This window comes from Lepidochelys kempii, chromosome 2 (assembly GCF_965140285.1).
Source record: "Lepidochelys kempii isolate rLepKem1 chromosome 2, rLepKem1.hap1, whole genome shotgun sequence".
NCBI classification, from domain to species: domain Eukaryota; kingdom Metazoa; phylum Chordata; order Testudines; family Cheloniidae; genus Lepidochelys; species Lepidochelys kempii.
The window spans coordinates 91275402-91299151 of NC_136381.1; the positions used below are offsets into that span (position 1 = coordinate 91275402).

At 45.7% G+C, this 23750-nt stretch overlaps 1 protein-coding gene across 1 annotated transcript; it reads left to right on the plus strand.

Annotated features, from left to right (window-relative positions):
- The first annotated feature begins 10065 nt into the window (after positions 1-10065).
- Positions 10066-11896, plus strand: LOC144930153 (myb/SANT-like DNA-binding domain-containing protein 7). Its single transcript, XM_078851294.1, has 2 exons — positions 10066-10739; positions 11327-11896. Exons 1-2 carry the CDS (start codon positions 10166-10168, stop codon positions 11410-11412), a joined length of 660 nt encoding a protein of 219 aa, XP_078707420.1. The 5' UTR covers positions 10066-10165; the 3' UTR covers positions 11413-11896.
- Positions 11897-23750: the final 11854 nt, after the last annotated feature.

A 23750-nucleotide genomic window follows, 5' to 3' on the forward strand; every position in this document is an offset into this window, starting at 1 on the left:
CTTGTAATGTGTGGCCAAAAACTGGACACAGTACTCCAGATGAGGCCTCACCAATGTCTAATAGAGGGGAACAATCACATCCCTCAATCTACTGGCAGTGCCCCTACTTATACAGCCTAAAATGCCATTAGCCTTCTTGGCAACGAGGGCACACTGTTGACTCATATCCAGCTTCTCGTCCACAGTAACCCCTAGGTCTTGTAAGAGGTTATGAGCCTATTAAAGGAGTGGGTGGGTGAGGTTCTGTGGCCTTCAGTGAGCAGAAAGTCAGACTAGAAGATCATGATGGTCCCTTCTTGCCTTAAAGTCTATGAATCTATGATAAAGTATATCTTAAACAGTTGTACATTTTTGATATCTTGTGTGATACAGCATAACCAGAGGGCAGCAGGAGAGTGTTAGAAGAGAGCCTTATTCTCTGTAGGGAGAAGAAAGTTTGCTATAGATTAATTAAAGCACCTGAAGCCAATTAGAGCATCTGAAGCCAGTCACCTGATAAAATCAGAGAAGGGAAGGAGTTGAAGCAGAATGGATTGGTGTTGGAGCAAAGAGCAGTTTGGAGGGAAGCAGAGGAGAGTTTGGAGAAGTACTGCAGTGGGCTAAGAAGGCCAAGACCCTAGGTAAGGGACACCTGGTTTGTGCAGAGGGAGGGCAGGAAGCCCCACGAGCTGAAGGGCAGGAGAGGGAAGTAGTCCAGGGGAAGGAACCACTAGTTCAAGCGGTTTACCACTATCCCTAGGGTCCCTGGACTGGGACCTGGAGTAGAGGGTGTGCCCAGGTCCCTCCCTCTCCACTCCTGTCCTCTAGGACACTAGTGGGGCAGTTAATACCCCAGTTCAGGGGTGAGAAACAGTGCCCTGAACCCTCCCCAAGAAGAGAAAGCACGAGACCCATCAAAGTAGTGCTAGCAATTTGCCACATGTGTTGTTAGCAGTGGGATCTATGCGCTGGGGACTTAAACCAGGGTTAGCCAAAACCCTCCTGTCCCTAAGATGGATGACGTGGTCAAGGCCCTAATACAAGCCACCGTAGCACCCCACAATCCCAGTATGGATTGAGATCCAGGGGAATACTACCAGGGTGACTGCAGGGGTGGTCCTCAGGCTCCCCTACCCTGTCTTAATTGGTAGGGACTTCCCCGGGTTTGAGAGCTTACTCCTGCAGTAGAGCCAGGGGAGGGTAACAACCCCCGGGCTGAGCTGGAGGCACCTGCACATAGCTTCACCCCAATGTTTGCTGAACTTTCCCCAGAGTTATTCTCATCCCCTGGAAAACCCCAAAAGTGTAGGTGGGAAAGAAGGGCAGATAAAAGATTAAGGACCAGGATTCTAGCAGAGAACCAGAAAACCTCCCTTGTTGGTAGGTGAACCCATTCAGGAGGCCAGGAGATAATTCAGGCCAGTGAGGATTTGGAGGTGGTTCCTAGCCCAAGTAGGGGTAACCCAGGGGGCGGAGTAGAAACAGGCCCCCTGGAATTAGGTCAGATTCGTACCGCACGTGAGAATTCCGGGCAGGACCAAGCCAATGACCCACTATATGCAAATGTGAGGGAGGAGGTAGTGGAAGTAAATGGCGTACCCGTGGAAGGAAAGACCAAAGGCCCAAGGCCATATTATCTGCTCAATCGCAATCTGTTGTACAGGATAGCACAAATACGAGGGGAAGAAGTAGAGCAACTCTTAGTCCCATGGAAACACACAAGGGCAGTACTAGAATTAGCTCACAGTCATCTATTTGGGGGACATCTAGGAGTAGACAAGACACTGGATAGAGTCCTAAGAAGGTTTTATTGGCCAGGAATACGTGCAGAGGTCTAGCATTATTGTGCCTCCTTCCCTGAATGCCAGTTGCATAGCCCCCAACCTCACTGGCGGGCCCCATTAATACCTTTGCCTATTATTGAAGTCCCTTTCACGAGGATAGCAATGGACATAGTGGGCCCACTGGAAAGATCAGCATGGGGCCACCGAAACGTACTAGTCATCCTTGACTACGCCATGCAGTATCCAGAAGCAATTCCTTTAAGAAACCCACACATCCAAGGCAATAGCAAAAGAACTACTCCAGGTTTTTGCCAGAGTGAGCATCCCTAAGGAGATCCTGACAGACCAAGGAACCCCATTCATGTCAAAATTAATGAAAGACTTTTGTGCCCTACTCCGCATCCAGGCCATATGGACCTCAGTCTACCATCCATAAACAGATGAACTGGTCGAGTGGCTTAACCGTACCCTTAAAAGTATGATCCGTAGGGTGGTAACACAGGACAGAAAAGACTGGGCTACGCTTCTACCGTATCTAATGTTTGCTATACAGGAAATCCCCCAGGTGTCCACTGGTTTCTCTCCCTTTGAACTACTATACGTGTTGGATGATATTAAAGAAGTTCTGTATTAAAATCACAAATGAGTTTGATTCCCCATAGTTTAAATTCCAGGGTATTACTAATTAAGAGGTCTCTTGGAGAGAAACAGTACCAAAAACCCTCTGTGTGAAACTTGCAAGCTGCTAATTGTGTTAGTACATTCTAAGACCAAGTCTGTTCTCAAAGCAATTCTTTGTAACAACAACTACTCACACAGAGAGAGACTCAAAGCAATACTCTTTAACAACAGAAACAGCACCCAGAGACTCCTCGCGCTTTTGTTGTATTCTTCTTGCTTTGTTAACACTTGTGATTAAAATAGAGATAGAGGATGTATGTGGATGGATGCTTGGTGTGTTGGGAGGAGAGATAGTTCAGGGGTTTGAGCATTGGCCTGCTAAACCCAGGGTTGTGAGTTCAATCCTTGAGGGGGCCATTTAGGGATCTGGGCCGGGAATTGGTCCTGCTTTGAGCAGGGGGTTGGACTAGATGACCTTCTGAGGTCCCTTCCAACTCTGATATTCTATGATAACTGAATGATCAGGGAGGTGCTAGCCTAAGAATCCAGTGTCCATCAGCTGAAGAAGGCGTCAAGTGGAAATAACCAGAGGACCCCCGGAGGGCAGATGGGAATCCACCCAACAGCCTCAAGGATGGGAGAACCAAAGAACAAGATAACAGCTGGCAGCACAGAGCTGTCAGGAATGTGTCATCTGCTGATTGATTCAGCAACAGCATGATGAAGCAATTCCCATAGATTGGCATAGGAAGAAATTCCTATAAAAATGGACTCTAGAAAGTGAGAACTTTGGGGTCTGATTCTGCAAACCAACTTTCAGGAGCATCAGATGAGCATCTGACAAGGCCCTGCGCCCTCCTCATGTCCAGGCCACCTGGCCAGTGGCTTGGTATGAGCAACTCTAAGGCTGGTAACTACGATAACAACCTTGCAGAACCTGTGTGTGTGTGTATATGAATGAATGTGAATAAATATGAAATTGAATGGAATGTTATAGCTATAACTAACTGTTTACTATGATTCTTTCTGTATTCACAATAAATGTGGCATTTTGCCTTTTCCCCTTTAAGATCCTGCTGGTTTTTTATTTTATTGGTATAACATACAGACACCACCCATGCGGGATATTAGATATTGCCAAGGAAGATTGGGAAGAACAACCCAACCCAGGAAATAATGTAATTGAGCACGTGACACAAATGAGAGAGCGAATAACTCAAGTAACCCCTATAGTATGAAAACATTTGGAAAAAGCACAGGAGGCCCAGCAGACATATTTCAACCATCGGGTGAAAGTACGGAGATTTCAGCCGGGGGAATGGATAATGGTGCTAGTACCGACAGCAGAAAGCAAACTCCTAGCCAGCTGACAAGGACATATGAGATAGTGGAAGCCACTGGGGAGGTGGAGTATAAGGTCAGACAACCAGAACGCTGAAGGCTAGAGCAAATCTACCACATCCACTTACTGAAGCCCTGGCATGACCGATAGACGAGCCTGGTCATTTGTAGAGCTCCACCCGAGACAGACGACCCACAGGGGCAGGTAAAGATATCTTCTGAGTCAACTCCAAAACAATGAACAGAAGTCATTGATATGATTCAATGGAACCAGGACGTGTTCTGTACACAGCCGGGCCATACGACACTGGTCCAACGTCATATTGTCACCAGGCCCAGAGTAAGGGTGACAATAAGACTGTACCAAATACCGGAAGCTAAAAGAGAAGAAATTAGGACAGAAGTGAAGAAGATGCTGGAACTCGGGGTTATTGAAGAATCCTACAGCCAGTGGTCCAGTCCTATTGTCCTAGTCCCCAAGCCTGACAGCACCCTGAGGTTTTGCAACGACTTCCGGAAGTTGAATGAAGTATCCCAATTCTATGCCTATCCGATACCACACATTGATGAGCTAGTTGATCAGTTAGGCAAGGCCCAATACCTGACCAAAGGATATTGGCAAATTCCCCTGGCCAAGAATGCCAAGGAAAAGACTGCCTTCTCTATACCCGATGGCCTGTTCCAATACACTGTCCTACCTTTCTGACTCCATGGGGCCCCTGCAACATTCCAACGACTTATGGACAAATTGCTGCGACCCCATGCCAAGTATGCCGCCGCCTATCTAGACAACATAGTCATCCATAGCCCTGACTGGGAAACACACCTTGGAAAAGTAGAAGCAGTGCTAGACGCCCTGCTGAAGGCCGGCCTCACTGCCAGCCCTCTCAAATGCATAATAGGACTAGCTGAGGCCTGGTAACTCGGGTATGTATTAGGGAGAGATTTGGTGAAACCCCAATGGAACAAAGTGGAGGCAATACAAAGTTGGCCTCGACCAGTCCGCAAAAAGTAGGTCAGAGTATTTCTAGGGATACTAAGATACTATCAGATTCATCCCTCATTTCGCCACAAGAGCAGGGCCACTGATGGATTTGATAAAGGCTCGGGGCCCCGAGATGCAGCAGAAAGAGCATTTGCAGATTTAAGGACAGCCCTTTGCTGCCATCCAGTACTCATAGCCCCAGACTTCGAGAAGGAATTCATGCTAAAACAGATGCCTTGGAGGTAGGGCTAGGAGCCGTCCTTTCGCAGATGGTAGGGGAGGAGGAACACCTGATCTTGTACCTCAGCCGGAAACTCCTCCCCAGGGAACAAAAGTATGCCGTCGTTGAAAAGGAATGTCTGGCAGTAAAATGGGCTATGGAGACTCTCCGCTACTACCTACTGGGTTGGCGGTTTACCCTCATGACAGACCATACCCCACTCCAGTGGATGCACAGAAACAAGGAGAAGAATGCAAGAGTGACTAGGTGGACTGCAGCCCTTCCATTTCCAGGTACAGAATAGGGCCAGAAGCCAACACGGCGATGCTGGTGGCCTATCACAACAGCACTGCCTCTCGTCCCAAGTAGCCCAACCCCATGGTGTTGAGCAGGGGGGTAGGGGGAGAGGATATGTGATACACCATAGCTAGAGGGCAGCAGGAGAGTGTTAGAAGGGAGCCTTATTCCATGTAGAGAGAAGAAAGTTTGCTATAGATTAATTAGAGAACCTGAAGCCAATCACATGATTAAAAAATACCCTGCTTCAATCAGAGAAGGGAAGGAGTTGAAGCAGAGTGGATTGATGTTGGAGCAGAGATCAGTTTGGAGGGAAGCAGAGGAGAGTTTGGAGAAGTGCTGCAGTGGGCTAAGAAGACCAAGACCCTAGGGTAAGAAACACCTGGTTTGTGCAGAGGGAGGGCAGGAAGACCCACGAGCTGAAGAGCAGGAAAGGGAAGTAGTCCAGGGGAAGGAACCGTTGGATAGCGGTAAACTGCTTGAACTCTAGGGTCCCTGGGCTGGGACCCGGAGTAGAGGGCAGGCCCGGGTACCTCCCTGTCCACTCCTCTCCTCTAGGACACTAGTGGGGCAGTTAATACCGCAGTTCAGGGGTGAGAAACGGTGCCCTGAACCCTCTCCAAGAAGAGAGAGCGCGAGACCCATCAAAGTAGTGCCGGCAATTTGCCACACTTGATACCAGTAGTGAAACAGCTATGGAGATAACTGCAACAGATATAGCTGTAGAAACCTATGGACTGCATTGGGCTATAGCTCAACAAACATTTGGGCTTATAGAACAGGAGTACTTGTGGCACCTTAGAGACTAACAAATTTTGTAGAGCATAAGCTTTCGTGGGCTACAGCACACTTCATCAGATGCATAGAATAGAACATAAGAAGTAAGAAGATAGATAGATATACATACAGAGAAGATGGAAGTTGCCATACAAACTGTAAGAGGCTAATTAAGATGAACTACTATCAGCAGGAGAAAAAAACTTTTGTAGTGATGATCAAGATGGCCCATTTAGACAGTTGATAAGAAGGTGTGAGGATACTTAACATAGGAAAATAGATTCAATATGTGCAATGACCCAGCCACTCCCAGTCTCTATTCAAACCCAAGTTAATGGTATCTAGTTTCCATATTGATTCAAGCTCAGCAGTTTCTTGCTGGAGTCTGTTTTTGAAGCTTTTCTGTTGCAAAATTGCCACCCTTAAATCTTTTACTGCATGGCCAGAGTGGTTGAAGTGTTCTCCTACCGGTTTTTGAATGTTATGATTCCTAATGTCAGATTTGTGTCCATTTAGTCTTTTGCGTAGAGACTGTCCTGTTTGGCCAATGTACATGGCAGAGGGGCATTGCTGGCACATGATGGCATATCTCACATTGGTAGATGTGCAGGTGAACAAGCCCCTGATGGTGTGGATAATGTGATTAGGTCCTATGATGGTGTCACTTGAATAAATATGAGGACAGAGTTGGCATCGGGCTTTGTTGCAAGGATAGTTTCCTGGGTTAGTGTTTTTGTTGTGTGGTTGCTGGAGAGTATTTGCTTCAGGTTGGGGGGCTGTCCCTAAGCAAGGACTGGTCTGTCTCCCAAGATCTGTGAGAGTGAGGGATCATTTTTCAGGATAGGTTGTAAATCTTTGATGCCCTGGAGAGGTCTTAGTTGGGGGCTGAAGGTGACAGCTAATGGCGTTCTGTTATTTTCTTTGTTGGGCTTGTCCTGTAGTAGGTGACTTCTGGGTACTCTTCTGGCTCTGTCAATCTGTTTTTTCACTTCAGCAGGTGGTATTGTAGTTTTAAGAATGCTTGATAGAAATCTTGTAGGTGTTTGCCTCTGTCTGAGGGATTGGAGCAAATGTGGTTGTATCTTAGAGCTTGGCTGTAGACAATGGATTGTGTGGTGTGTCCTGGATGGAAGCTGGAGGCATGTGGGTAAGTATAATGGTCAGTAGGTTTCCGGTATAGGGTGGTGTTTATGTGACCATCGCTTATTAGCACAGTAGTGTCCAGGAAATGGACTGCTTGTGTGGATTGGTCTAGGCTGAGGTTGATGGTGGGATTGAAATCATGATGGAATTCCTCAAGGGCTTCTTTTCCATGGGTCCAGATGATGAAGATGTCATCAATGTAGCACAAGTAGAGTAGGGGCGTTAGGGGACGAGAGCTAAGGAAATGTTGTTCTAAGTCAGCCATAAAAATGGGCTTATTTCTTTGATACTGAAATGTTGCTGGCTTTTTACTGCATGCAGACAAACTTTTCTAGAAACAGAAATACAGGCCTGGAAGGACCGTTTCCACCCCAACCCCCAAGCTGAAGTATTATTATCTATACTTCCATCTATACTATATGTTATCTATATCTATACCTAGATCATGCCTTACAGCTATTTGTCTAACCTGTTCTTAAAATCCAGTGATGGTGATTCCATAACCTTCTGAGGTAATGTGTTCCAGTGCTTAAATATCCTTACAGTTAGGTTGAATATTAGTGAAAACTTTCTATCTATTGCTTTTCACTATCCACTTGGTTAGTTAGCCTGTCCAATAAGGAAATTAGATTAGTTTGACCTGATTTGTTCTTGACAGATCCATTTTGGCTATTACTTATTACCATTCCAGCATCTTACCAGGTATCAAAATTAGGCAGACTAGTATGTAATTCTCCCAGGTTCTCCCTGCCCTGCTCCTTTAAAGATAGGTACTATGTTTGACCTTCTCCAGTCCTCTGTGACTTCAACTGTTCTCAGAGAGTTCTCAAACATAATCTCTAATGGTTCAGAGACATTCTTCATCTAGTTCTTTAAGTACTCTAGGGTGGATTTCATCAGGACCTGCCAACTTGAATACATCTAACGTATCTAAATACCTTTTAAACTGTTCTTTCTTGCCCTGTTCTGGCTTGTGTTCCTTCCCCCAGTTAATTGTTAAACATCTGGTCACAATTAACCTTTCTAGCGAAGACTGAAGCAAAAGGGGCATTATAATTCTTCAGCCTTCTGTGTCATCCATTCTTTGCTCTTCTTCCTCATTAAGTAATAGTCCTACTCCTTCATCTTTCTCTTGTTTTCATTTGAATGTGCCTGCAGTAGTGATAGTTACATACTCAGGAACAACTTATAGTATGTACATGTGAATTCTTGTAAGGGAGAAATTGGATGTCACTGACTTCTAGTGGCTTTCCTATACCTTTTATCACGCAGTTTGGCAGAGACTGGGAGAATGGACAGGCTGTCTAGCTGAGATCCTGAGAGTATCTCTAATACTACAGAACCCCTGTTACTACTGCAGTGCAATGCAATCCTTAAGAATGAGCCAAAAATTTTATGTAGATCATGAATTTATTACTTTGGGGGCAATTGTGCCATATTGGGGGTCATACTTCAGCAGTTGAACTGTGCATAAGTTTCATAAATACAATGAAGATTTTAAAAATTAAGGTCAAAATGTTTTTATTTAAGTCCTTTGACTTCATTTGACCCTATTTCTGTATTAACCTCTTTGCTGGATTAGTAACAAAATAGCAGCAAATATGCACACATTTTATAAATTGTTTCAAATAGAAAAAACACATTATTAAGTGAACTTAAAATACTCATAACCATGATTTTGTATACTGCTAGTAAGTGTATGAGGTAATATTTAAAATTACTTAACTCATGCATAGATATGGGTGTGTGGTGGTCTGGGTGAGGAGTTTATTTTTATCTTGTGAATACTTTGTTCCTGAAATATTCAGGAATTAACAGATCCATCTGTGCAGCAGGTCTGCCACAGGCAGCTCCCTAATGTTGGATTTCTAGAAATGAGGTAACTGTCCACTTATGTGGACTGAGCATGGTTGTGGACTTCCAACCCTGCCTCTGCTGCTGACTCACTTTATGACCTTCAAGTCATGTCACCAAATTTCTCCTTCTGCATAAGGAGGATAAAGATACTTGTCTCCCTCCAGCTGTATTTAGGTTTACCAAAACTCAGCTGTAAAGTACTATATAACTCAGTACTGAATGTGGCAGGGTAGGAGGGGCCTGAGATATCTCAGTTGTGGGTCACTGCTTCCATGAAAGGGAGCTGAGATCAGAGGATCCAATCCATTTTATAATGCTTAATGGGAAAAATTCCTGTGGTCATTTGCCCCTCACTCAGTGGCTTTTATTTGACTGCATGGACATATGCATTTCATTGCAGTAAAAGATCCAAACCTGGCTAGCCAGGCCTTTATTCTGTTTCCCTTGGACATGATTTTAATTAATCTACCACTATTGTTCCAAATTCTACAAACCTTAAATGAGCAAAACTACAATTGACTTCTGTGGCAGTTTTGTTGGATTACACCTGCAGAAGTAGACCATTGGTTTGGGATTCTTATTGGGCCAGGTCTGTCCCCTTGTAGGGGAACCAAAAACCCAATTATTTTCCTATGTTTCTGGCTCGGGGAAAGGCATTGAGGGCCAGATCCACAAAGGGGCTTGAGTGTTGCAAAGCTGAGTGTCATGGCACCTAGAAAATCACAGGAACAACACGGCAATCCACAAAGCCTGAGTTAGGCACATAAATTCCCTATACAATGAAGGGGGATAGAGTGGCACCTTAGCCCTGGTCTACACTAGGACTTTAGGTCAAATTTAGCAACGTTAAATCGATTTAAACCTGCACCCGTCCACACAGTGAAGCCCTTTATTTCGACTTAAAGGGCTCTTAAAATCGATTTCCTTACTCCACCCCTGACAAGTGGATTAGCGCTTAAATCGACATTCCCAGCTCGAATTTGGGGTACTGTGGACACAATTCGATGGTATTGCACTCCGGGAGCTATCCCAGAGTGCTCCATTCTGACCGCTCTGGACAGCACTCTCAACTCAGATGCACTGGCCAGGTAGACAGGAAAAGAACCGCGAACTTTTGAATCTCATTTCCTGTTTGGCCAGCGTGGCAAGCTGCAGGTGACCATGCAGAGCTCATCAGCACAGGTGACCATGATGGAGTCCCAGAATCGCAAAAGAGCTCCAGCATGGACCGAACGGGAGGTACGGGATCTGATCGCTGTTTGGGGAGAGGAATCCGTGCTATCAGAACTCCGTTCCAGTTTTCGAAATGCCAAAACCTTTGTCAAAATCTCCCAGGGCATGAAGGACAGAGGCCATAACAGGGACCCGAAGCAGTGCCGCGTGAAACTGAAGGAGCTGAGGCAAGCCTACCAGAAAACCAGAGAGGCGAACAGCCGCTCTGGGTCAGAGCCCCAAACATGCCGCTTCTATGATGAGCTGCATGCCATTTTAGGGGGTTCAGCCACCACTACCCCAGCCGTGTTGTTTGACTCCTTCAATGGAGATGGAGGCAATACGGAAGCAGGTTTTGGGGATGATGAGGAGGAGGAGGTTGTAGATAGCTCACAGCAAGCAAGCGGAGAAACCGGTTTTCCCGACAGCCAGGAACTGTTTCTCACCCTAGACCTGGAGCCAGTACCCCCCGAACCCACCCAAGGCTGCCTCCTGGACCCAGCAGGCGGAGAAGGGACCTCTGGTGAGTGTACCTTTTAAAATGCTATACATGGTTTAAAAGCAAGCATGTGAAAGGATTACTTTGCCCTGGCATTTGCGGTTCTCCTAGATGTAGTCCTAAAGCCTTTGCAAAAGGTTTCTGGGGAGGGCAGCCTTATTGCGTCCTTCATGGTAGGACACTTTATCACTCCAGGCCAGTAACACATACTCGGGAATCACTGTAGAACAAAGCATTGCAGTGTATGTTTGCTGGCATTCAACCAAAATCCGTTCTTTCTCTCTCTGTGTTATTCTCAGGAGAGTGAGATATAATTCATGGTCACCTGGTTGAAATAGGGTGCTTTTCTTCAGGGACACTCAGTATAGCCCATTCCTGCTGGGCTGTTTGCCTGTGGCTGAACAGAAATGTTCCCTGCTGTTAGCCACAGGGAGGGGGGAAGGTTGAGGGGGTAGTCACGCGGTGGGAGGAGGCAAAATGCGACCTTGAAACGAAAGCACATGTGCTATGTATGTAATGTTAACAGCAAGGTTTACCCTGAAAGAGTGTAGCGACTGTTTTATAAAATGTGTCTTTTTAAATACCGCTGTCCCTTTTTTTTTCTCCACCAGCTGCATGTGTTTCAATGATCACAGGATCTTCTCCTTCCCAGAGGCTAGTGAAGCTTAGAAAGAAAAAAAAAACGCACTCGCGATGAAATGTTCTCCGAGCTCATGCTGTCCTCCCACACTGACAGAGCACAGACAAATGCGTGGAGGCAAATAATGTCAGAGTGCAGGAAAGCACAAAATGACCGGGAGGAGAGGTGGCGGGCTGAAGAGAGGGCTGAAGCTCAAATGTGGCGGCAGCGTGATGAGAGGAGGCAGGATTGAATGCTGAGGCTGCTGCAGGACCAAACCAGAATGCTCCAGTGTATGGTTGAGCTGCAGCAAAGGCAGCTGGAGCACAGACTGCCACTGCTGCCCCTCTGTAACCAACCGCCCTCCTCCCCAAGTTCCATAGCCTCCACACCCAGACGCCCAAGAACGCGGTGGGGGGGCCTCCGGCCAACCAGCCACTCCACAACAGAGGATTGCCCAAAAAAAAGAAGGCTGTCATTCAATAAATTTTAAAGTTGTAAACTTTTAAAGTGCTGTGCTTAAAGTGCTGTGTGGCATTTTCCTTCCCTCCTCCACCACCCCTCCTGGGATACCTTGGTAGTCATCTCCCTATTTGTGTGATGAATGAATAACGAATGCATGACTGTGAAGCAGCAATGACTTTATTGCCTCTGCAAGCGGTGATTAAAGGGAGGAGGGGAGGGTGGTTAGCTTACAGGGAAGTAGAGTGAACCAAGGGGCGGGGGGTTTCATCAAGGAGAAACAAACAGAACTTTCACACCGTAGCCTGGCCAGTCATGAAACTGGTTTTCAAAGCTTCTCTGATGCGTACCGCGCCCTCCTGAGCTCTTCTAACCGCCCTGGTGTCTGGCTGCGCGTAACCAGCAGCCAGGCGATTTGCCTCAATCTCCCACCCCGCCATAACGTCTCCCCCTTACTCTCACAGATATTGTGGAGCACACAGCAAGCAGTAATAACAGTGGGAATATTGGTTTCGCTGAGGTCTAAGCGAGTCAGTAAACTGCGCCAGCGCGCCTTTAAACGTCCAAATGCACATTCTACCACCATTCTGCACTTGCTCAGCCTGTAGTTGAACAGCTCCTGACCACTGTCCAGGCTGCCTGTGTACGGCTTCATGAGCCATGGCATTAAGGGGTAGGCTGGGTCCCCAAGGATACATATAGGCATTTCAACATCCCCAACAGTTATTTTCTGGTCTGGGAAGAAAGTCCCTTCCTGCAGCTTTTGAAACAGACCAGAGTTCCTGAAGATGCGAGCATCATGCACCTTTCCCGGCCATCCCACGTTGATGTTGGTGAAACGTCCCTTGTGATCCACCAGAGCTTGCAGCACTATCGAAAAGTACCCCTTGCGGTTTATGTACTCGCCGGCTTGGTGCTCTGGTGCCAAGATAGGGATATGGGTTCCGTCTATAGCCCCACCACAGTTAGGGAATCCCATTGCAGCAAAGCCATCCACTATGACCTGCACATTTCCCAGGGTCACTACCCTTGATATCAGCAGATCTTTGATTGCGTGAGCTACTTGCATCACAGCAGCCCCCACAGTAGATTTGCCCACTCCAAATTGATTCCCAACTGACCGGTAGCTGTCTGGCGTTGCAAGCTTCCACAGGGCTATCGCCACTCGCTTCTCAACTGTGAGGGCTGCTCTCATCCTGGTATTCATGCGCTTCAGGGCAGGGGAAAGCAAGTCACAAAGTTCCATGAAAGTGCCCTTACGCGTGCGAAAGTTTCGCAGCCACTGGGAATCGTCCCAGACCTGCAACACTATGCGGTCCCACCAGTCTGTGCTTGTTTCCCGAGCCCAGAATCGGCGTTCCACAGCATGAACCTGCCCCATTAGCACCATGATGCATGCATTGGCAGGGCCCATGCTTTCAGAGAAATCTGTGTCCATGTCCTGATCACTCACGGGACCGCGCTGACGTCGCCTCCTCGCCCGGTATCGCGTTGCCATGTTCTGGTGCTGCATATACTGCTGGATAATGCGTGTGGTGGTTGATGTGCTCCTAATTGCCAAAATGAGTTCAGCGGCCTCCATGCTTGCCTTGGTATGGCGTCCGCACAGAAAAAAGGCGCGGAACGATTGTCTGCCGTTGCTCTGACGGAGGGAGGGGCGACTGACGACACGGCTTACAGGGTTGGCTTCAGGGAGCTAAAATCAACAAAGGGTGTGCCTGTACATCAAGGAGTATTTCAGGCAGGACTGCACGGAGGGTTCCAATAAGAAATGGTGCACCAAAGTTATCGTTGTTATTGGAACAAGGAGGTTAGCCTGGCCTCTGATTGATACATGGCTAGATTAACCTCGCTGCGCCTTCTCTGTGACTGACTGCAGTGTGATCTAGACAGGAGAGGAGGAAAATGAGTACAAAACAAATCTGGTCTATTTCTTGTTCTGACCCACTCCATCTATCCTTTACATCTTTGGCTGGCAGCAGACAAAAAAGGCGCGAAATGATTGTCTGCCCTTGCTTTCACGGGGGGAGGGAGGGTGGGAACGGGGTCCTGACGATATGTACCCAGAACCACCCGCGACAATGTTTTAGCCCCATCAGGCATTGGGATCTCAACCCAGAATTCCAATGGGCAGCGGAGACTGCGGGAACTGTGGGATAGCTACCCACAGTGCAACGCTCCGGAAGTCGACGCTTGCCTCGGTACTGTGGAAGCGCTCCGCCGAGTTAATGCACTTAATGCACTTAGAGCATTTTCTGTGGGGACACACACACTCGAATATATAAAACCGATTTCAAAAAAACCGACTTCTATAAATTCGACCTAATTTCGTAGTGTAGACATACCCTTAGAATTCAATCCAGAAAGGCTGGGCAGGGAGCCACCTAAACTAACCAATGGGAGATACTGATGACAGATATCCAGTGTCCACCTAAACCACACACCCCTCACAGAAATAGGCATCTCTCTGCAATCCAGGCTTAAGTACCTATCTCTGCTTTGTGATCCAGGAACAGGACCCTGTCTCCTGGAATCAGATGGCTTAAGCACAGAAGGCATTTTCGGAGTGAATGAGTTAGGCACCTGCCCTGCTCCACACAAAATGGGGGTGGGGACAAAGGAGGTGGTAGTATCCACCTTATAACTTTTTGCTCAGGGATTGGAGCACTCACCTGGACATGGGAGACCTAGGTTCAATTCCCCCCCATGTTAGAAGGAAAGAATGAACAGGATTCTTCCACCTCTAAGGAGCGTTCTCTAAGCACTCAGCCCTGGGATATTTGGATCTGGGGCTCCCTCAATGTCTCCTGTTGAAGCTGTTCCACTGTGGATAAAAAATGAAAGCATGACTGGAGCAAGAGGACTGGACCCTGGATCTCCCACCTTCTAGGTGGGTGCCCTGACAACTGAACTACAGAGTCATTCTCATTCTCTCTCTGGCCCAGTGGCTATTTAAATATTTATCCACTGTGCAACAGAGGGAAAGCGAGCAAAAATCGCTCAGTGGTTAGTGCACATTCCTGAGAGGTGGGAGACACCTGTTCAGATTCTTTCTCTCATTCCAGCAGAGTGCTTTAAACACTGGGCTAAAAGTCATAAGGTGGGTACTGCCTCCACTTCCTTCTCTGGCCAAATTTTGAATGGGATCCAATCCAGTAGGTAGCCTCTGAGCATGGCTACTAGATAGGCAGCTGAATGCGAATCTCACCTCTAGGTCATGAATTGTTTTGGGGCTTAGGTAGGAGATACGTGTCTGGACGCCTAGAATGAGTCAGCAGTGCACGTGCCCACAGGCAGAAACTTAGGTGCCTAGGGAACTTTCACCCTGAAAACTTAGGCACTGAGTGAGTTTAGGTGCCTACAGTGTTCGGTGGGAGTTTTGTCAATCACATTGGAGCCTAAAACTGCGATTTAGACACCCAAGTAACATAGAGGATTGGGAGCCTAAATGGTACTGCTCATCACCAAGAAAACAATAAAAACAAAAAGAACAGGCTAGAAAATAAAAGCAATGTAATCAGTCATTGAAATCCACAGTAACTGACGGTGAAGGCTTTCTGAATAGCCCTAGAATCTGGTGTATGCCGAGACAAACTCCAGCTTTATGTAGACAAAGCCAGGTCAATATATTTTTATCAAAGCTTATGGTACAAACTATTTATTGAATAAATATCAAATATGTTAAGTGTTTTCTAAGGATACTCATCACTCAAAGTTGTGCACAATAGACTCTGCTCTTAATTTTTACTAGATTAAGCAGCTTTGCTCACTGTTTGTACCATCTCTATTTTTGTTTGATAGCATGTACTGAAATGGTGTTCATTTCAATTTTGTATAGGGATTGGAGCACTCACCTGGACATGGGAGACCCAGGTTCAATTCAATTGAACAAAATGTAACTTTACTGAAAATACAACATGGCCTAATATGTTCTGGAGCCAGCATGAGACACCCTACCCAGTTCTAACGTAAAATAAATTAAACAACTACCTAAATTGAAAGGGAAACACAAGTTTTAATTATTGTAGTAAGTATAAACTGGATAAATCAGTGCTTGACACCTTTTTCAGTATCATTATCAACATCACAGGTTTGTTGTGAGTCTTAATTAATGTTTATAAAGCACTTTGAAATCTTCAGCTGTAAGGTGCTATTCAAATACAAATTATTTTTTGTTAAAATTTACTTCTTAGTCACTCTGCCTTTAGTGGGGTAGTTGGTTGGTTGGTCTTTTTCATTATTGGTGAAAGAAATGTCAGCCGTATAGTGGGCTCTTTACTAATGGTTACAGTCCAGTTTGGTTTAACTATTTCTGACTAGTCTCATTATTCTATGTACTCAATCACTTATTTGATAGGAATTTTTATGGCTATAGGAAAGTAAAGCAGCTTACATGGCAGGAACAAGCTGTTTGGTTTGCAAGTTCTTTATTTAGCAATTTGTGTTTTTAAATCTCTCCTCTCCTCCTCCTCCACCCCAAATTTCTAATGTTTGCAACTAAAAGAGAATACATAGATGCATGCCTTTCACTGTGGTGAATGAATGAAAGGTTATTGTACTAGGCAATTACAAAGTCTACAGCAATACTTACTGCATTGTGTTCTGTTTTGAAAAATGACTATTGTAGGGTTCCACATCAGGGACTTCTGTATCAAATGTCCTTAATTTACAGAAAAAGCTGCTTTTTCTGACTGCCAGCCCTGCTGACCAAGGACTTGATTACACAGAAAAGTGGACTGGAATAGCTATTGTGGAAGAAGCTATTCCTGAATAGCTAACTATGCGGACATTCAGAATAGAGGTTTCACATGAGAAGCTATTCCAAAATAGTTATTGCAGAATAGCTTATTCCAGAATAGCTATTCTGGTCAATGTCCCCATGTAGACAAGCCCTCAGCCTGGGATCTGAGAGTCAAGCTATCATTCTTTCTTTTTTAAGCATCATAAACATTTAAAAAAAAAAAAATTCTCCAAGCCAAATTATGGCCATGGTGACACCCATGCAAACCTTTTGTCTTCATTGAGCTTTCACATGTGTAACTGGGTGGAATTTAGTAAACAATTATGTTAATACACAAGAAGTAAACTCAGCAGTGCTGGCTCTGCAGTTGTCACAAGAGTGCAAAGCAGTAAAAAAAAATTGTCACTGAAGTCAGCAACTCTAACTGAATCCACACAGGGAGCAAATCTGAGTCAGAAGCTTCCATTCTCTATGGTCACTTTTCAGAACAGATCTGTACTTTAAGCTTCATCTCCCTGGTAATTTTTTCAGCAGTTCTCCTCCTCCTCTCTGTTACTGTCTTAGGGACCCCCACAGGCCTCTGTCCTTAGCCCCTCCTCTTCTCCCTTTACATTTTTTTTCTCATCTGCTTACATGACTTTACCATATTTATCCCAATGATTTCCCGATCAACCTCTCTACTTTCTGGCTGGTCTCATGCTATCTAGCCTGCTGTCTCTCTCACTTTTCCACCTAGATGCCTTACCACTGATAAACTTTACATGATCAAAACTGAATCCCTGCTCTTTTCTCTGAAATCCTCTCTACATCTCCCATTCTCTGTTACTGTTGACAGCACCCGGTCCCTGTTAGTCAGGTCTGTAGCTTGGGCATCACCTCTGAGTCCTCCCTCTTTTATGCCCAACACATCAGAGCTAGGGTGACCAGGTGTCCAGTTTTCGACTGGAATACCCAGTCAAAAAGAGATCCTGGTGGCTCCGGTCAGCATGGCTGACCGGGCCATTGACTGTATGGTTGGTGTTGCCACATAGAGAGGCTAGCAGGCTTCCTGAATTGCTCATTTCTGGCCCCACCCCAGAGCCCCCACCCGCAGCTAGAGCCCTCACCCCCTCCTAGCCCCATGAGCCAGCCTTGTGAAAACGAGTGAGTGAGGGTGGGGAGAGTGAGCAAGGGAGGGAGGGAGGATGGATGGAGTGAGCAGGGGCAGGACTTCGGAGAACAAGCAAGGCAGTGGCAGGGCCTCCGAGGAGGGGTGGGGTAGGGGACGGGGCAAAGGTGTTTGGTTTTGTGCAAGTAGAAAGTTGGCAACCCTAATCAAAGCTATATCTAAATCTTGATGTTTCTTCCTTCAAAAAAATCCTAAAATCTATTCTTTTCTGTTTCTCCATCCAGCTAAATTTCTTGCCCATGCCTTTATCTCCACATCTTGATCACCTCTCTTCTTTCGCCTCCCTGACACTGATCTCCTTCTTCTTCTGTTCCATACAAAATGAACCTTCTAGATCAGTGGTGGGAGCTGTGGGAAAAGGTAGGCCATAGGGATGAGCTGGCCCCTGCATCCCGCAGCTCCCATTGATCAGGAATAGTGAACCGCAACCACTGGGAGCTGCAGAGGGCCATGCCTGCAAATGGTCAATGTCAGCAAAACGTCTCGCGAATCGCAATCAGATTACCCTGATGGGCTGCAGGTTGCCCACCAATGCCCTAGATCATCTTCAATGCCCATTACTCTGACATCGTCCTCCTTTTCCAATCATTTTGCTTGCTCCCCTGTTCAACTGCATCAAGTTCAAACTCTTTGGCCCAAGCTTCAAAGCCCTTCATAACTCTGGCCCTCCCCATCTATCCTAGACTGGGGCAGGGGATTGAGGTGCAGGCTCTGGGAGAGAGTTTGGGGATGGGAGGGGGTGCAGAGGTGAGGGTTGTGGGGTGAGGGGTTTGGGGGATGGGAGGGGCTCAGGGCAAGAGTAGGAGTGTAGGGGGTGAGGGCACTGTCTGGGGCTGGGAATGAGGGGTTTGGGGTGTGGGAGAGGCTCAGGGTGAGAGTAGGAGTGTGGGGGTGAGAGCTCTGTCTGGGGCTGGGGCGGGGTTGGGGGGTTAGAGAGGCTCAGGGCTGGGGTAGAGGGTTGGAGTGCAGGGGGATGAGGACTCTGTTTGGGACTGGAGATGAGGGGTTTGTGGTGTTGGAGAGGCTCAGGGCTAAGGCAGAGGGTTGGAGTGCAGGGGGATGAGGGCTCTGGCTGGGACTGGGGATAAGGTGTCTGGGGTGTTGGGGGTTGGCTCAGGGCTAGGGTTGAGGGTGTGGTGCGGGGGGTGAAAGCTCTGGCTGGGGGTGTGGGCTCTGGGGGGGGCAGGGCTGGGGATGAGTTTGGGGTGCAGGCAGGCTGCTCTGGGACAGGGGCCAGAGAGGAGGACTTCCCCAGCCCTTTCTCTGCCGGCAGCAACCAACGAGCTCTGGGGGAGAAGCCCCCCCCTTTCTCACCCCCCCCAGCAGCACACTCACCCCCACCACTGTCACTGCATGTGCTCCTAGGGCCCCTCTCAGGTCCAGGAATCTCCCTCGCTTCCCCCGTGGTGGGTGCTGGGGGGTGCTGCATGTGCCTCCTCCCCTGCTGTTGCCCGTGACTGTAGCCTCACCGGGGATGAGGGATGGGGCTGCCTCTTTGTCCAGCATGGGCCAGGAGCGGTGACTGCGGGCAGGGAGGAGTCCCCTGTGCTGGTGGAGGGTCCTGCCGGAAAAGGGAAGGGTCTGAGGTGGACGGGCAGGCTCAGTCAGTCTGCCCTGGCAGGGGAGATGGGGGCACTAAGCCTGAGGCAGCAGTTGCTGCAGGGAGCCAGAGGCAGGGCTGCTCTGCTCTGGGGAGGCACGCGGGGGCTGGGGCAGCAAGAAGGGGCCAAGGAACACATGGGGGAGGCGCGGGGAGGGGTGGCACGTAAGGTCAGGAGGGACACCCGGCCCCAAATATTGGTAGAACTGGGCCCCTGGGCTCTGAATATTGCTGGTGCTAAGATACCAGGTGGAGATATAAATTGCCGCCCCTCCTGCCACATTCCTACAAGAAATCATCCAAAATTCAATGGCTCAGATGAGTGGCTGCTGATGAGAGTCTAATTCTTTTCATGTAATTGCAAAGCCAACGTAAAGCTTTAAATATAGCAAATGTATATAAAAATGTATATCATCATCCCACGTTCTCCCACCCTTTGTGTGTTACTCATCTTAGACAGAAGTGCTTCAGGAAGAGACTACCTCTGTATTTATACCACCATGCCTATCACAACAGTGCCCGTGTCCTATCTGGGGTCTCTTGGCAGTACTGTAATATAAATACTTAATAAGAAATGCCAATGTACGGACAACATATCATGGAGGTGATCCATTGTATATCATTTTTAGCTTCAATTCCATGTAGAGCTGTGGTACTAAATTGAAGTCATTTTACAAATTAAAGCTAAATCTCTTTGCAAATTTCCCTCACAGAGATTACAATAGCGCTTCCTCCCCATAGCTGCCCTCAAAGCAATGCATTTTGTTGTGTGATAGCATGTAATGTAATCCTGTACGCTCCAGTACTCTGGGTACATTGTTTAACAAATGGACGGTGAAATGGATTTTTCAGTGTGGGCGGGTAGTGGGATGAACCCTGGATACGGGATATACTGACCTCTTACATTCTCCACATTCATAAGCCTTTAATAATCAATATGGCAATAATGCTGATAGTCTGCAGTCTTGTGCAGCCATCGCACAGAGAGTTGGCTTCGATACTTAAGGAAGTTTTCCAAAAGAAATCGCCTGTCGAGTGTATGACTTGTCCCTTCCCCCCACTCAGATTCTTGACTAAAATCTTTCACAGTGTACTGGTCCAAGAGGCTTCAGCTGTTTTAATGTAATCAATATGAGACTGCATTCCTTCAATGGGCAATACCACCATGCCTTTGACGGCATTTCAGATTGGCATTTTTAAAATAGACTGGGGGCTGTTGAATGGCAGCTTCTGCTACACTGTTTGTGCTAAACCTAGATGGGATTGCTAGGAATAATGCTGTTCTCTCTGTGAATGTAATCTGAGAGAATCATTTGTCAAGAAGCCTGGAGGTGGTATGCTGAGTTGGTTTGGACATGTGTGACAGATGAATGGGAGCTGTGTTAGAGAGTGGATGCAATAGGAAGGGCAGAGGAGGAGAGGAAATTATCACTAGGTGACAGAGAAAGAGACAAAACTCTGGCCCAGTTGTAAAGCTTGATGAATCTAGACAAAGCAAAGGTATAACTAGACAAAGCAAAGATCTTACTTTCCAAACGCCTCATGTAGAATCAAGTCACTCGTGGTGAAATGAATCACCTTCCTTTCCAAACCAGCATATTTAATCTCACATGTACACTTCCTTGACTGACAATTTAGAAAGGACTCAACTCCACTCAAATGCTCTTTGCCATGGAGCATTTATTGCTTGCACTTTTGTTAGAGACCACAAAAAGCGGAGAACTATTTTTTGTAGAAGCCCCAACCAGAAGAATGTTCGTGTCAGAAAATAATTTTGTCTCTGATGCTCTTTAGAATGATTCTTGCAGCAAAACAATTATTTTCCTTCTTCCTGATGCCTTCGTCACTCAGAGCACCAAGACTGAAGACGTAAGATTTACTTACCATGTCTGGACTACACTGGCATCTATTCAGCATTGACTAGACTCTAAAAATCCTATCCCCCCACACACACTGGGCTCCATGTAAACCCTGGGATCTGTCTTTAGGGCCAGTCTCTTTGATTGTTCCAAGTTTTGGTCAGCAATATGCATGGACTGTCTCCAGGACAGTACAGATGCAATGACTTTGCATGCGGAGGTAAAAAAAGATGATAGTGTGATGTATTTTTAATAGTGGTAGCTGACATGAGAGCATGGATGGTCTAACAGTGGATTGGGCACTGAATTTAGCTGTGGGAGAGCTGAGTTCAATTCACACATGAGTGACAGGTTTCATGTATGACCTTGGGCAAGTAGCTTACTTTACCCTGTCCCTCAGTTCCCTGTCTGTAAAATAGTAATTATGTTCCTCTATATCAGAGAAGTGTTCTTAAGATAAAAGCCATTAATGATTGTGAGTACTATGGTGATGTGCCCCATATAAATGCACAGATTAGGAATGTGAAGATCTGGAATGGACCATCTTGTTAAAAACAAAGCTAAACAAGTTCTACAGCCATCCTTGCTGCTGCCCATCTTTCTCAATGTTTCCCCTGTGAAACATTCATAATTTCCATTTTATTGAGTTGACATTGCTTTGATTCAAATCCCCATTTCAGACAGATATGGCAAGTGTGACATGACTATAGAATCTGGATTCAATGAAAATGTTGCTCATCATTTGTATATTAATGACAGTGCATCTCAGTGTCTTGTGATGATTTCACATTTATATTGAAAAGGAGCACTGACAAAACAGAATCCAGAAGGACTCTGCTTATGAAAGCATTTGGAGAGTGAGAGTAGTTACCCAGCACCACCTTCTGGGATCCCTTAAAAAGAAAACAGCAAGCTCATTGTAAGATCATACAGTACATTCCTGCAAGCAAATCAGCAATACCTCATGGTCAGCAGTACTAATGCACTGTAAAGTTCTAAACTAACCTTTTTCAAAATGTAATAATAAATACTACTAATAATTAATCTCCAGATTGAAGTCCTTTAGCAACTGTATCACTCACAGGTGGTTGTAGAAATGACAGTGTGTTTCTGCTAGAAAACTTCTTATTTTGCATTTTGGCCCAAATCCTCAAAGGTAGTAATGGAAGTTAGGGGCCTAAATACCACTGAGGATCTGGGCCTTTCTGTCTCAAACAAATCAGATCCCAAAAGTCTCTGTCACACAGAGTGGCACCAAAGCTGAATGGAGACCAACTTCTGTCTTAATTTTGAATCTCCTTGCTTGTCTCAGTTTGTGTTGTGCTACTACAAGGTAGTTTAACCGCCTAATTTGCCCTAACTCATAAATTTTATAATCTGGTGAAAGGTTTGTCTAGGTTAGTTTGTTTACTTATATAAATCCAACTGCTGAGTTAAAAACGTAGCCACACTATATGTAGGACACACCAAACCTGTCTCTACAGCAGCAGCAGTTGCCTAGTAAACATTATTAGCAGCCCTGTACAGATTCTTGATATCACTGGAGGAAAAATATTAATTCCTTGTCAAATGGAAAAAGACTAAGGGCCCCCAATTCTGGAAACCACTTAAGCACTCCTGTCTCCTCTCTGTCTCATAATCAAAAAGGAAAAAAGGAAATAATCCTGAGAGTAGAAATGAGCTGACATGATTGAATGCAAAACACCCATGACAAATACATGAGTGCATAGTTTTTATGTGTTAAATGTCTCAAACAGTTTATTTTTAAATGTACCAAAACCATCATTTATTAGAATAAACTTGTACCAAATTTAATCAAAGCCTTTCACTTCCTGTACATGTTGAGAAATTAATTAATTAAATACAACCCAGGGTTGTTTTTTTTTCAACACATGGAAACTTAAAAACTGCCAAATAATAAATAAATAAATCACACCCTCAACAAGACATTCCTGTTCAGTTTTTAGTGTAGGGTGAGTTTTGTTTATAAGCTTGCTGGTAAACTCACTGTTAGAGTGAAATGTGCAGTGTACTATGTGAATTTTGAACATTATTTTGATACTGTGAATCTTAAAATTTTGTAAAATCACCCAGAGCATGTAATGGACACTCGCTGATGTTTTTATAAACCAAATCAAATCAAAATAAAATTATTTTATTTTATTTTATTTTATTTATTTAATTATTAGGGAAACCCAATCATGTTAACAGCAACATTATGAACATCTTTTGCAACATTAACTTCTCATTAGCCTATGCAAACTCCTCTAATAAATAGGAGTGCTCCCAGCAATAACATTGCACTGAACACAAATACATTCACAGAAAAGCAGGAAACAGCTTAACAATCAAGTCTCATGACCAACTACATAGGGAAGAACTACAGTGGTGTTTTCCCAGGATGTTAAAAAAATTTCCATGTGGTTTTTATGACAATACTGACTGCGAAGAAGATGATGAGTCTGTGATGTTATTACTAGAACATCTTCTCTGTGTACTGTAGCAACTTGTCCTGAACCTAGATACTTTGTCTGCGCTGTGGAATTTATTCTCCCTTGTGTCTCAATATTTATTTTAGTTTTAAAG

What these genes read in the sequence shown, in the direction of transcription:
- LOC144930153 (XM_078851294.1), top strand. Translation starts at nt 10,166, where the DNA reads ATGCAGAGCTCATCAGCACAGGTGACCATGATGGAGTCCCAGAATCGC. An exon ending in AGGCGGAGAAGGGACCTCTG is followed by an intron (nt 10,740 to 11,326) that starts GTGAGTGTACCT and finishes TTTCTCCACCAG; the next exon opens with CTGCATGTGTTTCAATGATC.